This window comes from Malaclemys terrapin, chromosome 1 (genome assembly GCF_027887155.1).
Source record: "Malaclemys terrapin pileata isolate rMalTer1 chromosome 1, rMalTer1.hap1, whole genome shotgun sequence".
NCBI classification, from domain to species: Eukaryota; Metazoa; Chordata; order Testudines; family Emydidae; genus Malaclemys; species Malaclemys terrapin.
Genome location: NC_071505.1, coordinates 243,789,971 through 243,807,173, shown reverse-complemented (window position 1 = coordinate 243,807,173; position 17,203 = coordinate 243,789,971). Strand labels below are relative to the sequence as shown.

The following is a 17,203-nucleotide window of genomic DNA, read 5'->3' as shown; positions in this document are numbered from 1 at the left end:
GGAAATGCTAGTTTTTTCCAATCTGTTACTTTTTGAATGACTCTTTGCCCCCTTGTTCTTTGTGCATTTAGCACACACTAGTTAAAATATATTTCTGAATGTTTTGGAGGTCACTTTTAAAATGCTGAATGTTAAGTGCAGATACAACACTTGACCATGCTATGCTGATCTATTGTTTTTGTTCTGTTTGTTTTTTCATTCTAAGTCTTTGGATAACATACTTCCATACTATCCTAAATTCAAATGGAGGTACCCTGCAATCTTTTTGTTTTTCTACATTTTCTGTTTCGTTAACACTTGTTTCATGAAAACCGTCTAAGTAGTGATTTTTAAATAGTATATACATCATAGTAAAACTGAAAAGTTTAGAGAGGCTAAAATTGCTATATCAGTTAGAGGAAAGCAAATCCCCTAGGCGTGGTACCTAATTACTATAAAAAATAAATATTGAATAAATAGTAGATGTTTGTCTAAAGTAAACATATTAAAAATAGATGACAGAATGTTAGAAGCTATTGGCGAAGTGTGGGATATGATATATTTTTATACAGTAGCTTATGAATAGATCTCTGAAGTTGGGGATGAGCTTCTATTGATTAGAAGTAATTTTGATTGTCTGAGGGGAAGCCATTTCAGGACTTTTGAGAATCACTTAGGGGATTACTAGGGCCACTGGATATCTACAGGAAAATTTATAAAATTCAATGGCATTTAGAACAAATCAAGTGAACTTGTTGGATATTTTTTTGGAGTCCTTTCTTTGTGACTTCCCACCCCAATCTCTTCCCAGAGGTCTTCCCATATCATCACCTGTCTCTCTCTTCTCCCTTCTATTCCCCCATAAGGACCAAAACAAAATTCAAGTATTTGATCCCACATTCCAATGCAACCTGATTCATGGAGCATGTCCTTTTGAATTAATCCAACTATACTGCATAAAGCACATTAGCTAAGTTTTTATACTAAAATGAACAGCAGTAAAATAGTAAACAATATCGACATTTTTAAATTGGTATGGTCATATTCAAAGTTAATGACCCCGAGGCGAATGAGGGTTAGCCCCTCTTGCTGTAAAAATGTACCATAGGTGGGACTGTTATATCATGCCCCACCATGTCCAATATAAATGGACACTGGCTGTCTTATCTGTTCCTGTAGATTGATAAATACAACACTGTCGTTGTTCTTTCAGAAGTAGATCTGTGCAACCATAATTTGCAGAATATTTTTAATGAAAATTTATCTTGTGAAGAAAACACTTGAAATACCAAAATAGTTTCAGAACACCCTAAATTCACATATGTTTCCAGTGATCCTAGTGAAGAGTGACTATCAGTCATGAATTATTTTTCCTGGTCCTTGCTGAGACTACTGGCAGTGCAGTTTGGAAAAGCTTGTATTTTGGCTTTCTGCACTTTAAAATTACATTTGAACGAACATCCAGCTTAAAGAGACTATATAGTAATCGTGTTTAGTATTCAGTAGGTACAGTATTAAAAATCCACCTAAAGTTTGTGTTTTCTTGTTGCTGGTATTAGTTACTGAGAAATCAGTATTAAACTCTTAGCTCTTAATTTTGGGCCTCATTTTGCAGCCTTTCTTCACATAGATAAATTTTCTTACCAGTAAGATTGGATTTTGCAACCTTTACTCCCACAAGTAATACTTACTTGTGTGATCTTAGTAACTCTGATTGCTAGGCTTACTAATGGGAGGGAAGGTTGAACAATTCAGTCCTTTATTTCTAAATTGCTTAAAATCTGTCATTTATTATCTATGGAGAAAACATCAAAGTATTAATATATACATGTGAATACCTTGCTATTTCATTGAGACAGGGAGGCCCTTTATTTGAAATATGGGAAATGCCTGTAATCTGTACAAATCAGCAAACCTTGTCTCCTTTTCTTGCTGTTTGGTTTTTCTTTTGATATTCTGTGAATATTAATTTTTCATCATTCATAGGTAGTCATTCATTCGACACTCTAGAACTTTGTAATACATTGATATGTAACTGAAAATATGTATTCTCAATTTCAGAATTACGAGAATTACAAAGTTGGTTTCTCCTTCAAAGCTCTTTCTTCCTCATGCTTGATTAGTAGTGAAGTTGGAATCATAACAGATGTATAAAAATGTGCCAGTTTCTGACTTCACTGTATAGTGAAGCATGGAGAGAAAATGATGGTGATGGAGAAATGCAGAAATTTAAGCTGAGGGTTGACAGTAACTGAGAAGATTTTTCTTTTAAATGGTTCCACGTAATGTTTGAAAGACATTTGAAAGATAAACGCGTAAATAACCATTTTAATCTTGTAATTTCCACTGATTAATGAAAAATCAATGTTTTGGTTTTGTTTCTTTGGCAGATACTTAGAGCATTTACAGACTTCCTTGCGTTCATGGTTCTTTTCAACTACATTATTCCTGTATCAATGTATGTCACAGTGGAAATGCAGAAGTTTCTTGGTTCTTATTTCCTCACTTGGGATGAAGAAATGTTTGATGAGGACACAGGTGAAGGACCTCTGGTGAATACTTCTGACCTCAATGAGGAATTAGGACAGGTAAATTCCTCATAAAAGTTCTAACTGATGATAAAAATGTATCAATAGTTTCTAACACTTCAAGAAAAATAACCCAATTATGGTCATTTTTGGCTTTTATAATTAATTTTTGTCACTTCAAAATGTGCTGTTCAAGATTTGGTCTGGATTTTCAAAAGTGTTCTTCAGTTTTAGATGTCCAGCTTGATACCCATAAGGCTTGATTTTCAAAGGTACTGACCACCCAAGTCAGTGGGAAGTTGGTGAGAATTGTAGGTGCTCAGAGCCTCTGAAGAACAGGCCTGAGGTTTGTCAAGTTGTGCATCCAAACTTAATGGACTTAGTTGTATGCAGTGTTGTTGTAGCCATGTCGGTTCCAGGGTATTAGAGAGATGAGGCGGGTTAGGTAATACCTTCTATTGGACCCACTTATTTCTTTTAACGTGTGTGATAATTTTGAAGGTTTTTAAACAATAAGATCAATAGTAATTGAGAGAAGTATTGCTTAGCCAATTATTAACATCGTTAGTTTAAATGACGTATTTGGCACTGCTTGCTGTCAGTTACCCAAAAAAAAAAAAAAAAAACCCACCTCACCTTTGAGCTGTTACAGTAGTCTGACATATCAGTTGTCCCTGCTAGAGGTCTTTTCATTTTCTTACCGCTGGGAGTTTTGAATTCCATGAAGCTCTATGGAAGGTGAAATAAAAACTAATGTTCGGGTGAAGAGTGCAGTTGCTAGGCCTACACTGTAACATTATAACTACGTTTTGTCTATTTTTGCATAATTGCTATGGTCCAGATTCTGATCTCACTAGTATCTCACTTACATACACGTTAGCATGTAATGCTTAAGTAATTCTGTTGACATCGTTGTAGTCACTATAATCAAAATCTGGGCTAATGCATCAGATATCAAAAGTCATTGACAAGTGTAAGCCATGTGCAACCTGTTTCCAGAAATAGCTCTTGCAGATAAGGGATTTAACATGGGAAAGGAGGAGGATGGAAGTGAGAAAAATGGATTAAGTGCTTCACTACTGTCTCACATACATTCTTTGTCAGGTGAAACATAGTTCTGCAGCTACCCCATGTACTGTAGAACCTTTCAGGTGCTGCCTGTATTTTGACAAAAGTTGACACCCCAAAGGAAGCTATTGTGTTCTTCTTTGTTGAGGTCCAGCAGCTAAGGGCTTGAAAATTATACAACTTGAGTTATGAACAGAGACATTCTCAGTGTCTGACAATATATCCAGTTCTCTTTAATTAATGTATTTCTTTGCAGGTTGAGTATGTCTTCACAGATAAAACGGGAACATTAACTGAGAACAATATGGAATTCATAGAATGCTGCATTGAAGGGCATGTTTATATACCTCATGTCATCTGTAATGGGCAAATCCTCCATGATTGTACAGGCATTGATATGATCGACTCTTCTCCAGGAGGAAGCGGGAAAGTACGATGCTCCTTTAAAAAAAATATGAAAATGAACTGATCTTTATGTTGAAAAGAAAACTATAAATACACCTCTACCCCGATATAATGCTGTCCTCAGGAGCCAAAAAATCTTACCGCATTATAGGTAAAACCGCGTTATATCAAACTTGCTTTGATCCGCCGGAGTGTGCAGCCCCAGCCTCCCCCCCCCCCCCCCAGCACTGCTTTACCGCGTTTTATCCAAATTCGTGTTATATCAGGTTGCATTATATCGGGGTAGAGGTGTATAATGTCCCAGAGATTTTAGTAAACTAAGTGGGTTTCTGGTGGAATTGTATCACAGCATAAATATTTTCCTCTTGTAGTTTAGTCTAAGGGTATGTCTACACTGGAAAATTCAAAGCACTGCCGGGGGAACGCTCCCGCGGCAGCGCTTTGAAGTGCGAGTGTGATCGCGCGTGAGCGCTGGGAGAGAGCTCTCTCAGCGCTCCGCCACCTCCACGAGGGGATTAGCTCCAAGCGCTGGGAGCCTGTCCACACTAGCGCTTTAAAGCGCTCAGACTTGCTGTGCTCAGGGGGGTGATTTTTCACCCCCCTGAGCCAGCAAGTTAGAGCGCTATAAAATGTAAATGTAGACAAGCCCTAAGGGATTTATTTGCTTAACAAGAAATGTCCAAGAGAATCCACTTAATAAAATTGTAAAATATCATTAAATGAAAACTAAAATATGAAACTTTACCAAGTTAATAGCTAAACATCTATAATAGTTAGTTGACTGATTAAAGTAGAAATCAGTTATGATAATATAAGACAAAACCTATGATAAAAGGGAAAAATGGGTGCTAAAAGCATATTCTATAGCCTTCATAAATTTAAACTAGTGCAAAATGGGGCCTTTTTAAGTTTTATTTACTGTAATTCTGTAGCCTAGAGGTTTTCATCCTTGAAGTTGTGACCTCACTGTTGGTTGTGAAGCTTTTTTCTGGGCAACTCAATTTAAAGCAGTTTTTGCTTTGCAGGAAAGAGAGACAGACACCAAAGTGTGATTAGAGCACAGGCTGCAGTTCTTCTTTGGCTTAACTTAGCAACCTTCATTGATAAAACAGAACCCCAACCAACTGCCCAGGAACTAGCAGTTACCTCTTTGGTGTGGTTCCCAAGCTGCACTCAGAGAGGCCTGAGATACATAAAGAGAGGCGGTCCTTAGTCAATCCCTGCAACTGACTGTAAAGGTTTGGCGCCAGCTCCCAAAATCCCCTACCAAAGCATACCTTGTATGAGCAACCAGAAAGGGGCTGTTTCAAGCTATGCAAGACACTGAAGTCCACACACCCATCTGACAACATCAAAGGTGCAGACCCAATGCTTTTCTGGCTCTCAGCTTGGATTTAAGGCCCCTAAAAACATGCTCTGCTATTGTCCAGTAAACACCTGTCAGAGTTGCAACAGAACAGTCAAACTCACCCCACAGTAAGACCTGGGTGCTGAGAGAAAGTTTATCATATTACTCATGTCCTTTCTCTGTGACCCAGGGCCTTCTGCAAGAGCCTGTCTACTCCCTACAGGATTATATTCCACAGGGCATCTGCCTGAGAATCAGGGCGAGCCTCTCTCTACTCCTCTTACCTTTAGCCTGCTGCCTGCAGGCCATTCCCCTGAGAATCATATCTAATCTGTGTTCCTTCCCCTGTCCCAGGGACCTTCCTACAACCTGCACCTATCCATTCTGCTCCTTTTTAAGATTACATTTCTATCTGAGAGTTGCATGTGAAATGGGCCTTTTCCCTTGATCCAATGATTCTTACAGGAGTCATCTTACTCCCTGCTGTTCTCCTGAGCTGCTTGCTGGCTTTTATGAGGACCAGGTAATCTTCAAGCTGTCACCTGATCCTGGCTTTATGACATCATTTAGGAGGAAGCTTGATTAGTCACAGGTAGGGCTAGCATCCAATTCCCTATAAAGGATTAGCCACCATGTGAGACTGTATTACCTATCAAAAATATTCATAATTGGTTTTAGGTACAAGCCCAAATCAAATAAGTGGTTCCAATCTCCTACAAAACAGAATAATTTAGAAGGAAGATAGGGTTTTCTTTTGTTTTTGTTTTCATTTTTCTTATCCCTTTTCAAAATAATATTATATAATGACAATACTTTCCTTTTTATTTATTAGGAGAGAGAGGAGCTATTTTTTCGGGCTCTTTGTCTTTGTCACACTGTTCAAGCGAAAGAGGATGACAATATAGATGGATTAAAGAAAGCCCAATTGTCTGGAAGATCTTGTGTGTATATATCATCATCACCTGATGAAGTTGCTTTAGTTGAAGGAATACAGAGGTATGTGTGTAATTTGATAGTTTTTAGGTCTCCAAAATAATTTTGAATATGGATATTCAGTTAATTGAAGCTGAAAATATATTTCAGCAGAGAAATATTATTAATAGGCAATTTTACAGAATCATATAAACGTGATGTTTACTATCTTCTCAGCATATATTAGTAATCCTTAGCCATGAATGAAATCAAAACAGGATATTTCTATTTCAGAAGATAAAGTTAATTCTTAAGTACCTACAACATGCTAAGCTGCGTAATTATAAATGTATTACTTGTAATCTCTTCTTGTCTGAATTTGCATTTAAATTTGCAGGCTTGGTTACACATATTTAAGGCTGAAGGACAACTTTATGGAAATTTTAAATCCAAAAAATGATATTGAGAGGTGAGTGGTTGTGGAAATGTGAACCGGTTGGGACTGAGGAAATGGATTTTATCAATAATGTATACAGCAATTTTTTCTTTCCTTAAGTATATTCATTTGTAAACCAAAAATTGTGAGAAATAAGAAACCACTTAGTTGAAAAAGGGTAATGCTTTACTGATAGTTATAATTTACATGACTTCTCATTTTCTGTTTTCACTTACTCTGACAATTTGAGAAACTATGTAATGGGAAAAATGGGAAAACAGCAAAGGTATAACAAGATAGTCCAAGGCAAAATGGTGTTTATGTGGTATAGAAAATTAATATGGCTTCATCTGTTTGCATATGTTTTTTTAAACAATCCTATTTGAATAGTACCCCATTGGTTTCATTCCTGTTAAGTAATATAGGACTCTGGTATTTATAACTAAATTCATAAGTAAATGGAGGCACAGTAATAATTTGGCAGTTGAAGTATGGAAGTACTAAAAAATACTTGGACTTATTCCAATTTTCATTGCATTTTGCAATCATAAGCCTGATTCAACTTCCTGCTAGATTGGTACCATTGACTTCAAACAAAAGTAGTATTGTGGCCTTACGTAGATGATTTTTTTTTTTTTTTAATTCCAGACTGTAATAACATAGAACTGAGTAAATTCTCTGATTAAACAAGTGAAAACAATATGATGTGGTCTGTCTAATGATTAGAGCATTTTTCTTGAGTAAAATATTTACGGAGAAGTAGGGTGACCAGATGTCCCGATTTTATAGGGACAGTCCCGATTTTTGGGTCTTTTCCTTATACAGGCTCCTATTACCCCCCACCCCCTGTCCCGATTTTTCACATTTGCTGTTTGGTCACCCTACGGGGAGAAGGGCTTTTCAGAGGTCAGAACTTGGGTTAAAGATATGTTTATATTGAAAAAAAATTGGGACTCTTTACTTTATAAAAAAAAATAATAAGAAGGGACCTGATAAAATACATTAAATGAATGGTATGGGGAAGGTAGAGGGGAATCATTGGGTTGAGGGAAATATTGGTGTTGGGTGGCGATTTATTAGGGATAGGAGTGTCATTTCCCTTTGGGGAAAACAAGAATATTCAGTGTTATAATAAATTTTAAAAATCCTAAAACATCCGAGGGATATAAACCCTCATACTTCAAGGCATAGGACAATCTCTAGCTATTGAGGACTAGAAGGAAACTTTCCCTGTGAGTAGTATATTCCATATCCCTGTGTTACAGGGTTTCTTTCATCTTCCTCTGGTATTGGCTGCTGTCAGTGACTGGATACTGGACTCCATCATGCAGTCATTATCCAGCCAAAACTCCTGGTCTAGTTGCCAGGGGACTCACCCATTTTTCCTTAACTGACTGCATCTTACTTTGTTCCATGTGGCAGAACTTACAAATTATTATCTAGGTTCAGTAACAAGCTTAGCTATGTGAAAAAACAGGCTTACTTCAAAATATTTTTTTTCTCTTTCAGGTTTGAATTGTTAGAGATGTTGAGTTTTGATTCTGTAAGGAGGCGAATGAGTGTGATTGTCCGATCAGTGGCAGGTAGAAATATCATATCCTGAATTTGCTTTGCTTTCGGGGGGAGGGGGTTAGTGGTTTGTGATCTTTTGTCTTGATTTTGAATTCAACTGGGTCTCACCAGAGTGTTCTTTTCTTCATGCTTTGCTCTTTTCTGCTCTTTCAGTGATGCTTTGGAATTTTAAGATGGTAATTAGCGCTCTCAGAACAATGTATGTCTGAAGAAACTGTCTTTAAAGATATTTAACCTGTTTTTTAAAAAAAATTAAGAAAATAAATTTTAACCATTTTAAACTTCGTATTTTGTCTCTTTTAGGTGATATTTTTCTGTTTTGTAAGGGAGCAGATTCATCTATATTTCCTAGAGTTACAGAAGGCAAAATAGACCAAATACGATCAAGAGTTGAGCGCAATGCAGTGGTAAGATTAAATATTAAATGGTATTTCCTGGTCCTGCATTGTGTACCAAAATGGGGAGGAGGGTTCAGGAAGCCTCCACTGCTGTGCCAGACCTGGACGCAGCTACAGTCCTTCTGCCCTTCTGAGTGCAAGGATTACTCTTCATCATAGCCCCTGTAGCAGTAGCTGCCGACAAAAGTGAGCCCCGTCTCTTCTCTGCCCCCTTTCCTCTGGGGTGTGATTTTGCCCGAATTCCTAATAAACACCAAGAACCCCTATTTTGAAGAATATTTACAAGATAATTCTGTGGTGAGGCTAATCTAACTAGTAGTTATCTAGTATTAGTTAATTAGCAGTGTAAGTTGAGTTTTTTAAAAAGTGCTCAGCTTTGGCCTAACTCTTCCCCATTGAAGTCAGTGGTAAAACTCCTATTGAAAATCCCACCGCCATTTTCAATCTCCAGCTTTGGCATCTGATAGTTTTACTGGCTTTAGATTACTTCACAAGATATCCTGAGAGAGAAACCATTAGAACATAATTTAGCTGTAAATGTTCTTGTTATGAGGAAGCAATACAACAATAATGCCTGTACATACATTTTTTGCTTACTAAAAAGGAAGTATGAGCTTTCTTGATTCCTTTGGGGAAAATATCCAACTTGGTTACTTGAAAGATAAGATTAGGGGTTATAAATACTTGTCTCACATGCCATTAAAAAAAACAACAAAGGCCATTTAAATTAAATATTATCTCTCTTAAAATAAGATAGCATTGATTGGCATCAAATACTCAGACTGAAAACAGGTATTACTACAGAAAGTGAAGAAATGTCCATCAATGTTATCTGCTGTTTTAGAGGAAAACTGGATTTCCTCTTTAAAACTCTTTCCCAGGGCACATTACTAAGCTTTACTATATATGTTTAGAGGTGGAAGAAGCTAATGAAACTGAAAGAGCAATTTAATATACTATATCCATCCGAATTCTGGCGGAGTCTGAGAAGAATCAAGACCCTCAGCCTCAATATTTCTTCGTCCTGGATAATTGCATCTATGCCAAATTCTTAAATATAACAGCTTCTGCAAGAGCATACAGGCAGCAAATTGGCTCACATGCTATGATAAATGATAGGTATTTCATAAATGTCCTGATGATTGTCCTTTTTGGATTGCGTATAAGTAACTTTGTAGAGAGCTGGTCTATCTTTATTTTGCTTGATTAATCTTCCATAATAACATTAAATCCCACTTAAAATATATTCCCTCTGACAACGTCATTTAACTGGGAAATAAAACACTTCCTTATTCTAATATAGTCCATAGTACAAAAGTTTGAACCAACTTGAAAGGTCGTTGCTGGAAGCTAGTCTTAGCAGTCAACTAAACTGGAACAGTTAGATTGAATCATGCTTTCAATATTGATCTGGTCCTTTCCCTCTCTTTTTTTGAAAGATTACTAAAACTATATTATTCATTTTGTCCATTTTGTCATGTAGACTTTACTGACTAATGTTAAAATAACACTTCAGATTCTGTGTCCAGGACAATATACTGCTAGGGAAAATGGAATTCACTTTTTACAAAGAGCAAGATCAATTTGTCAATATAATCACAAAGTTAGTTGCCCGAATTGTTGTGACTGGAAGGAGTAAAATTACTAGAGCCTCATCTCAAGCTAAGTTTCAGAGTAGCAGCCGTGTTAGTCTGTAGCCGCAAAAAGAACAGGAGTACTTGTGGCACCTTAGAGACTAACAAATTTATTAGAGCATAAGCTTTCGTGGGCTACAGCCCACTTCTTCGGATGCATATAGAATGGAATATATATTGAGGATATATATATACACACATACAGAGAGCATGAACAGGTGGGAGTTGTCTTACCAACTCTGAGAGGCCAATTAAGTAAGAGAAAAAAAGCTTTTGAAGTGATAATCAAGATAGCCCAGTACAGACAGTTTGATAAGAAGTGTGAGAATACTTACAAGGGGAGATAGATTCAATGTTTGTAATGGCTCAGCCATTCCCAGTCCTTATTCAGTCCTAAATTGATTGTATCTAGTTTGCATATCAATTCCAGCTCTGCAGTCTCTCGTTGGAGTCTGTTTTTGAAGTTTTTCTGTTGTAAAATAGCCACCCGCAGGTCTGTCATTGGATGACCAGACAGGTTAAAGTGTTCTCCCACTGGTTTTTGAGTATTATGATTCCTGATGTCAGATTTGTATCCATTAATTATTTTGCATAGAGACTGTCCGGTTTGGCCAATGTACATGGCAGAGGGGCATTGCTGGCACATGATGGCATATATCACATTGGTAGATGTGCAGATGAATGAGCCCCTGATGGTATGGCTGGTGTGATTAGGTCCTATGATAATGTCACTTGAATAGATATGTGGACAGAGTTGGCATCGGGCTTTATTACAAGGATAGGTTCCTGGGTCAGTGTTTTTGTTCAGTGATGTGTGGTTGCTGGTGAGTATTTGCTTTAGGTTGGGGGTTGTCTGTAAGTGAGGACAGGTCTGTTTCCCAAGATCTGTGAGAGTGAGGGATCATCTTTCACGATAGGTTGTAGATCTTTGATGATGCTCTGGAGAGGTTTTAGTTGGGGGCTGAAGGTGACAGCTAGTGGTGTTCTGTTATTTTCTTTGTTGGGCCTGTCTTGTAGGAGGTGACTTCTGGGTACTTGTCTGGCTCTGTCGATCTGTTTTTTCACTTCAGCAGGTGGGTATTGTAGTTTTAAGAATGCTTGATAGAGATCTTGTAGGTGCTTGTCTTTCTTTGTCTGAGGTATTGGAGCAAATGCGGTTATATCTTAGAGCTTGGCTGTAGACAATGGATCGTGTGGTGTGTCCTGGATGGAAGCTGGAGGCATGTAGGTAAGTGTAGCGGTCAGTAGGTTTCCGGTATAGGGTGATATTTGTGACCATCGTTTATTAGCACAGTAGTGTCCAGGAAATGGACCGCTTGTGTGGATTGATCTGGGCTGAGGTTGATGGTGGGATGGAAATTATTGAAATCAAGGTGGAATTCCTCAAGGGCTTCTTTTCCATGGGTCCAGATGATGAAGATGTCATCAATGTAGCGCAAGTAGAGTAGGGGCGTTAGGGGACGAGAGCTAAGGAAGCGTTGTTCTAAGTCAGCCATAAAAATGTTGGCATATTGTGGGGCCAAGCGGGTACCCATAGCAGTGCCGCTGACTTGAAGGTATATATTGTCCCCAAATGTGAAATAGTTGTGGGTGAGGACAAAGTCACAAAGTTCAGCCACCAGGTTAGCTGTGACATTATCGGGGATACTGTTCCTGATAGCTTGTAGTCCATCTTTGTGTGGAATATTGGTGTTTTTCTACGTCCATAGTGGCTAGGATGGTGTTTTCTGGAAGATCACCGATGGATTGTAGTTTCCTCAGGAAGTCAGTGGTGTCTCGAAGATAGCTGGGAGTGCTGGTAGCGTAAGGCCTGAGGAGAGAGTCCACATAACCAGACAAGCCTGATGTTAGGGTGCCAATGCCTGAGATGATGGGGGCATCCAGGATTTCCAGGTTTATGGATCTTGGGTAGCAAATAAAATACCCCTGGTCAGGGTTCTAGGCATGTGCCTGTACAGATTTGTTCCTGTGCTTTGTCAGGGAGTTTTTTTAGCAGATGGTGTAGTTTCTTTAGGTAATCCTCAGTGGGATCAGAGGATAATGGCCTGTAGAATGTGGTGTTAGAGAGCTGTCTAGCAGCCTCTTGATCATATTCCAATTTATTCATGATGACGACAGCACCTCCTTTGTCAGCCTTTTTGATTATGATGTCAGAGTTATTTCTGAGGCTGTAGATGGCGTTGTGTTCAGCATGGCTGAGGTTATGGGGCAAGTGATGTTGCTTTTCCACAATTTCAGCCTTTGCTCAAGCTAACTTTGCTCAAGCTAACTTCTTCAAGAAGTGGCTATTAATGTGTTCTGTCTCAAAGTGGAAAACTAAATTGAGAGGTGGTTGTAGTTGTTAATTGCTAAATACCAAAAGTACAAAAAATATAGAGGATTCTATGATGAGTACAAATTTATAATCAAAGTTCATGGGCAAAGCACTACAGACACAAACTGCCCAGGTTTTAGCCAGGGGAAGATTAGCCTAAAACATTCAGATTAGGAACTAGGATTTTCTGATTTACTAAGGCAAAGTACAGTAACACCCAGGGCAAGACCTGCTGTCCTTCCATTTCCAATTAACTGACTTGCTCTTCTGTCCAAGCAAGACAGTCCTGTTGATCTAACAAAGCAAAAACAATTCATTTTTAGGTAAAGTTCACCTTTGTGCAGAGAGCCAGCATCAAGACTTGTACATGGGTTATATGGCATTTAATGCATTGGCCTTGTTCTGATCATCTTCACAGGGAGGAATTTCATCCTCTTATGTATATGTTCCCTTCCAAAAATGGAATAATGTTGTTTCCTCTTCAAAAACTGAATTCAGTCATCTTTGGCAACTGGGTTCTGGGCACTGGCTCAGATGAGTTAATCACTTTATTAATAAACATTCTTGGCTTTGTTCCTCATGGCTCCTTACGGACATAATTTAAAAAAGAGCATATTGCACTTCTGATTTATACATAGGTTACTTACCTTCTGTTTCAGTAAATTCTACTCATGGATTAAAATATATAAAGCCAAAATGGTAACAGTGGTAGGTTATGTTATAGAGCAGAATCGTCCAGTAATGCCCATCAAACTGTAAGAGACTTGTTTGTATATATTTGTTAGTTAGATTCATGGGAAATTCCTTTAACTTTTCAGATTACATTGAAGGTACTATTTAACAGTACAAAGGGAATTTACAATGATAGTTTGTCATAAATAGCACTATTGTTTCTAAGGGTATGTAAACCAATTCAGATCAAATCAGAAATAATCCAAACCAAAATAATATACTCAAATCTGTGCTTCCTGGTCATGATCAAGATAGAAAGTGGAAACACCAAATTACAAGGAGTATGATAATTACTACTCTTGCAGTACTGTTCTGTGGAGAGCAATATCCATATCTCAAGGCTGGAAGTGTTGGTGATCAAGTGAAATCCTGTTGCCATAAAATTTCCAACTCATTTTTGGTGATTGTTACTTGTTTTTATCCTTGGCACTGTGCTCTGCTATTTCAGGGACAAATAGGGAATGGGAGGATGTGATCTAGATCAGGGATTCTCAATCTTTTTCTTTCAGAGGCCCCCACATACATGCTATAAAAACTCCAAGGCCCAGCTGGGGGCAGAGGAGGACTTTAGAGCTCCGGGCTTTAGCCGCTGAGCCGGGGGGGGTTCAGAACTTCCACCCCAGTGGGTGCCAGGACTCAGGGCTCCAAGCTTCAACCATAGGTCCCAGTCAGTCTAATGCCGGCTTTGCTTCGTGGACCCCCTGAAACTGCCTTGCGGTCCCCCAGGGGGCTACAGACCTGCAGTTGAGAACCATTGATCTAGGTATTGTGGGCAGTCATCGGGATGCTTACAGTACCGTACATCAGCAACAGAAGCCACAAGCTATTGTGAGCCAATACAAAAATATAGTAGTACCCAACCCTTGCAGTAGTGCAGTGTGAAGGTGAACGCATGATATTTACACACAGTGAAATGCTTTACTGCTAGTCCTCAAATTCAATTGCTGCATTGCTGGAGGGCTCTTTTCAAGTTCCAATATTTAATTGAAATAAAAATGGAATGTGCTCTCTCTCTCCCTCCCCTGTCTTTTCACTCTGTGATCACCACTCTCTCTAACATGGGCTTCTGTTATTCTGTCCTTTCTTGGCTCTTCTGCCTCACTGATGTTTTTTTCAGAGGATCATCTTCCCTTCCCTCTCCATTTCTATAAGTCTCTCCTTTTCTCCTTCTACCCTTACTCTCTCGGTGATCTTGTTGACTCCTATGATGTCTTATCACCTCTGTGTGCTGATGACTGTCAGATCTACCTGTTTATTCCAGACCTCACCCCTTTGTCTAGGTTCATGTATTTTTCCTCTCATCCTGATATCTTCTCTTGAATGTTGTAGTACTTATTTTAAATTAAGTATGGCAAAAACTGAATTTTTCATCACTCGCTCAACACTTCCCACCTTTCTCTGTTTCCATTGATAACTCCACTATCCTCCCCATCTCTCTAACTGGAAATGTTGGAGGTTTTTTGGCACTTTCTTATTTCTCTCTTCAACTCTTAGACTGTCCAGCAATCTACAACTGTAATTAACTTTTCTTGCTATTTTTACCATGTCCCTTAATTGGTTCTTTGTCTCTTTCTGTGTAAAGTTAAAAACTTTTGTCACTGAAAGCTTGAGAGAACTCCTGCCTACACATGATACTTATCATCTTGACCCTCTCCACCTCGGACTTTGCAATCTGCCTACTCTTAACTGCTGATTGTTCCCACCCACTCATTCCTCAAACTGGAATGACCTCCCTCTGTAATGTATCAAGCACCTTCAGTCATCTTCAAATGCCTCCTCAAAACCCATTTCTTTCACCCTGATTTCTGTCACTCACTTCCACTCCTGTTCTATCCACTCCATCCTTCTTGCGCTACCTCAGTTTCATTTAAAAAATCACAGGTTATATAATTCAACCACAACATAACATGACTCATGTTATCATTTGATCTTAATCCTTGGCCCTCCTTTCACTGCTGCTTCCTTTATCTTCATTTTCTTTGTTTCTCTAAATAAGTATGCAAACTCCTTGAGGACTGTGCCATTTATAATTCTCAGTAAAGTACCATTCAAAGTTTTGGCACTACATAAATATTTAACAATATCTGACGCTAGCAAGAAAATAATTGATCATACTCGCATCGAAAATGATTAAAGGAAAATGTTCTTGTTGTATGGCCTTCTGAACACTTGTCATTCCACCTGACTTTCAGTCCAGTTACTTTGGTGCATTTGCTGAAGTGTAACATTATGGTGAAAAAGGTACTGAACTAGATCGTTCACCAGACCAGTGCATACAAGAAAGTAGCTTCTTATTTGGTTTCCTTTTATTAATGAGATACTTGACATCCTGCTTTGTTTCGTATGTGCTTGCTTGTTTCGTATGTGCTTGCTTGCTTGTTTCTTCTTCTGTTAGAATAAAACTATTATAAATCAAGAAACGATATGTGCAGTAAATATAGGATTGAGATTATCATCACATTGAGGTATTTTGGGCTTAACTTCACAAAATAATATAACTATAATATTTAGTTATCTCAAAATTGGATGATGCCTGCCCTTTCAGTATATAAGGAGTTACTGAGAAACATGCATTGTTTTAGATTAGACAATTGTTTATAGCTCTCAAAAGTGAGGTCTATTTTTGTACAGTTTTAGCATTTTTTTCATTTGTACATATTTAAAGATAATCTCTGCAAATGAATCAGAATTTTAAAACTGATCTTTTTAATATGGAAAATATGAGTAAAATCAGCTGAAAAAATTATAAACTTGAATCCCTTTTAAATGGACATTTCTAACAAACCAAAAATGCTTGCCTACAAATTAAATATTTGTGCATATAATGTAAGGACCAGGCAAGAGCCAAATTCTAGCCCTGCTTGTGCAGCAGCACAAGGGATTAAGAGTGAGAAGCACCCCTTTATACCAGCTACCCACATTGCAGGTAGCAGCTGAGGAGGGGCAGCAGGCTCCACAAAGCAAGTACATTTCCCGCTCCATGCAGGTAGGTAGGAGAGGTCAGAAAGGGGAACATATAGCCTTGGTTTCCCATGCTTTTCCACCTTCCTATCCTATGGACTCAGCAGGATAGCTGCCTTAGCACGTCCGGCAGCGTGTGCTGCAGTGGGTATAGACCCAGTACAATTTACTCCCTACTTGGAGGGTAACAATGTCTCTCCCAGGCTGCTCTCAGGGCAGCATAACATCCTGATGCCTCTTGCTCTGGCAGATCATATAGTCATAATAGAGCCCTAAACTGATATAGAGGAACCAAAGAGGGACTCTTCACATTAATCATAAATATTAGATGATAATTGCTTCTATTTTCAGAAATTTTCTTAATGGTGTTTAAGACTTTTCTAGTATAAACATTGTTCTTTGTTTTTATCATATTCTTTAGGAGGGACTGAGAACATTGTGTGTTGCATATAAAAAGTTCACACGCAAAGAGTATGATAGTGTGTGCAAGCTGCTTCAGAATGCAAAGCTAGCCCTTCATGATCGGGAAAAGAAACTGGCAGAGGCATATGAGCAGATAGAGAAAGATCTTATTTTGCTTGGTGCTACAGCTGTTGAGGACCAGTAAGTATGTTGCTTTGACTATGTTGAATGATGTGATAAATGGGAAGATGTGCCTATTATCAGAGCCATTGAACCAGAGGTGCAATAATTATACCTCCTTTTTTGTATTAGGCACAAATCTCTTTATTTGTATCAATCTCCTATAAATTAGCTAACTACATTCTCAGTTATGCATAATAAATACACAGAAATCAGTATTTTCAGATAATCAGTGTACTGTACTGTATATTCACACACAGACCATAATTAAGGTTGCATGATCTACCTTAATTCTGGCATTTCCTGAGTTTGGAGTGCTTAGCTTTGCAAGAAT

General features: G+C 38.2%; 1 protein-coding gene across 3 annotated transcripts in view; it reads left to right on the top strand.

The window, feature by feature from the left end:
- The window catches only part of ATP11A (ATPase phospholipid transporting 11A), a 236,885-nt gene that overhangs the window by 175,481 nt on the left and 44,201 nt on the right, over positions 1 to 17,203 (top strand). For all 3 annotated transcript variants that reach the window (XM_054011221.1, XM_054011227.1, XM_054011230.1), the window contains exons 12-18: positions 2,370 to 2,567; positions 3,832 to 4,005; positions 6,161 to 6,324; positions 6,638 to 6,709; positions 8,186 to 8,259; positions 8,552 to 8,655; positions 16,709 to 16,890. In XM_054011221.1, coding sequence (XP_053867196.1) covers positions 2,370 to 2,567; positions 3,832 to 4,005; positions 6,161 to 6,324; positions 6,638 to 6,709; positions 8,186 to 8,259; positions 8,552 to 8,655; positions 16,709 to 16,890 — 968 coding nt within the window. The remainder of the gene's footprint in view (positions 1 to 2,369; positions 2,568 to 3,831; positions 4,006 to 6,160; positions 6,325 to 6,637; positions 6,710 to 8,185; positions 8,260 to 8,551; positions 8,656 to 16,708; positions 16,891 to 17,203) is intronic.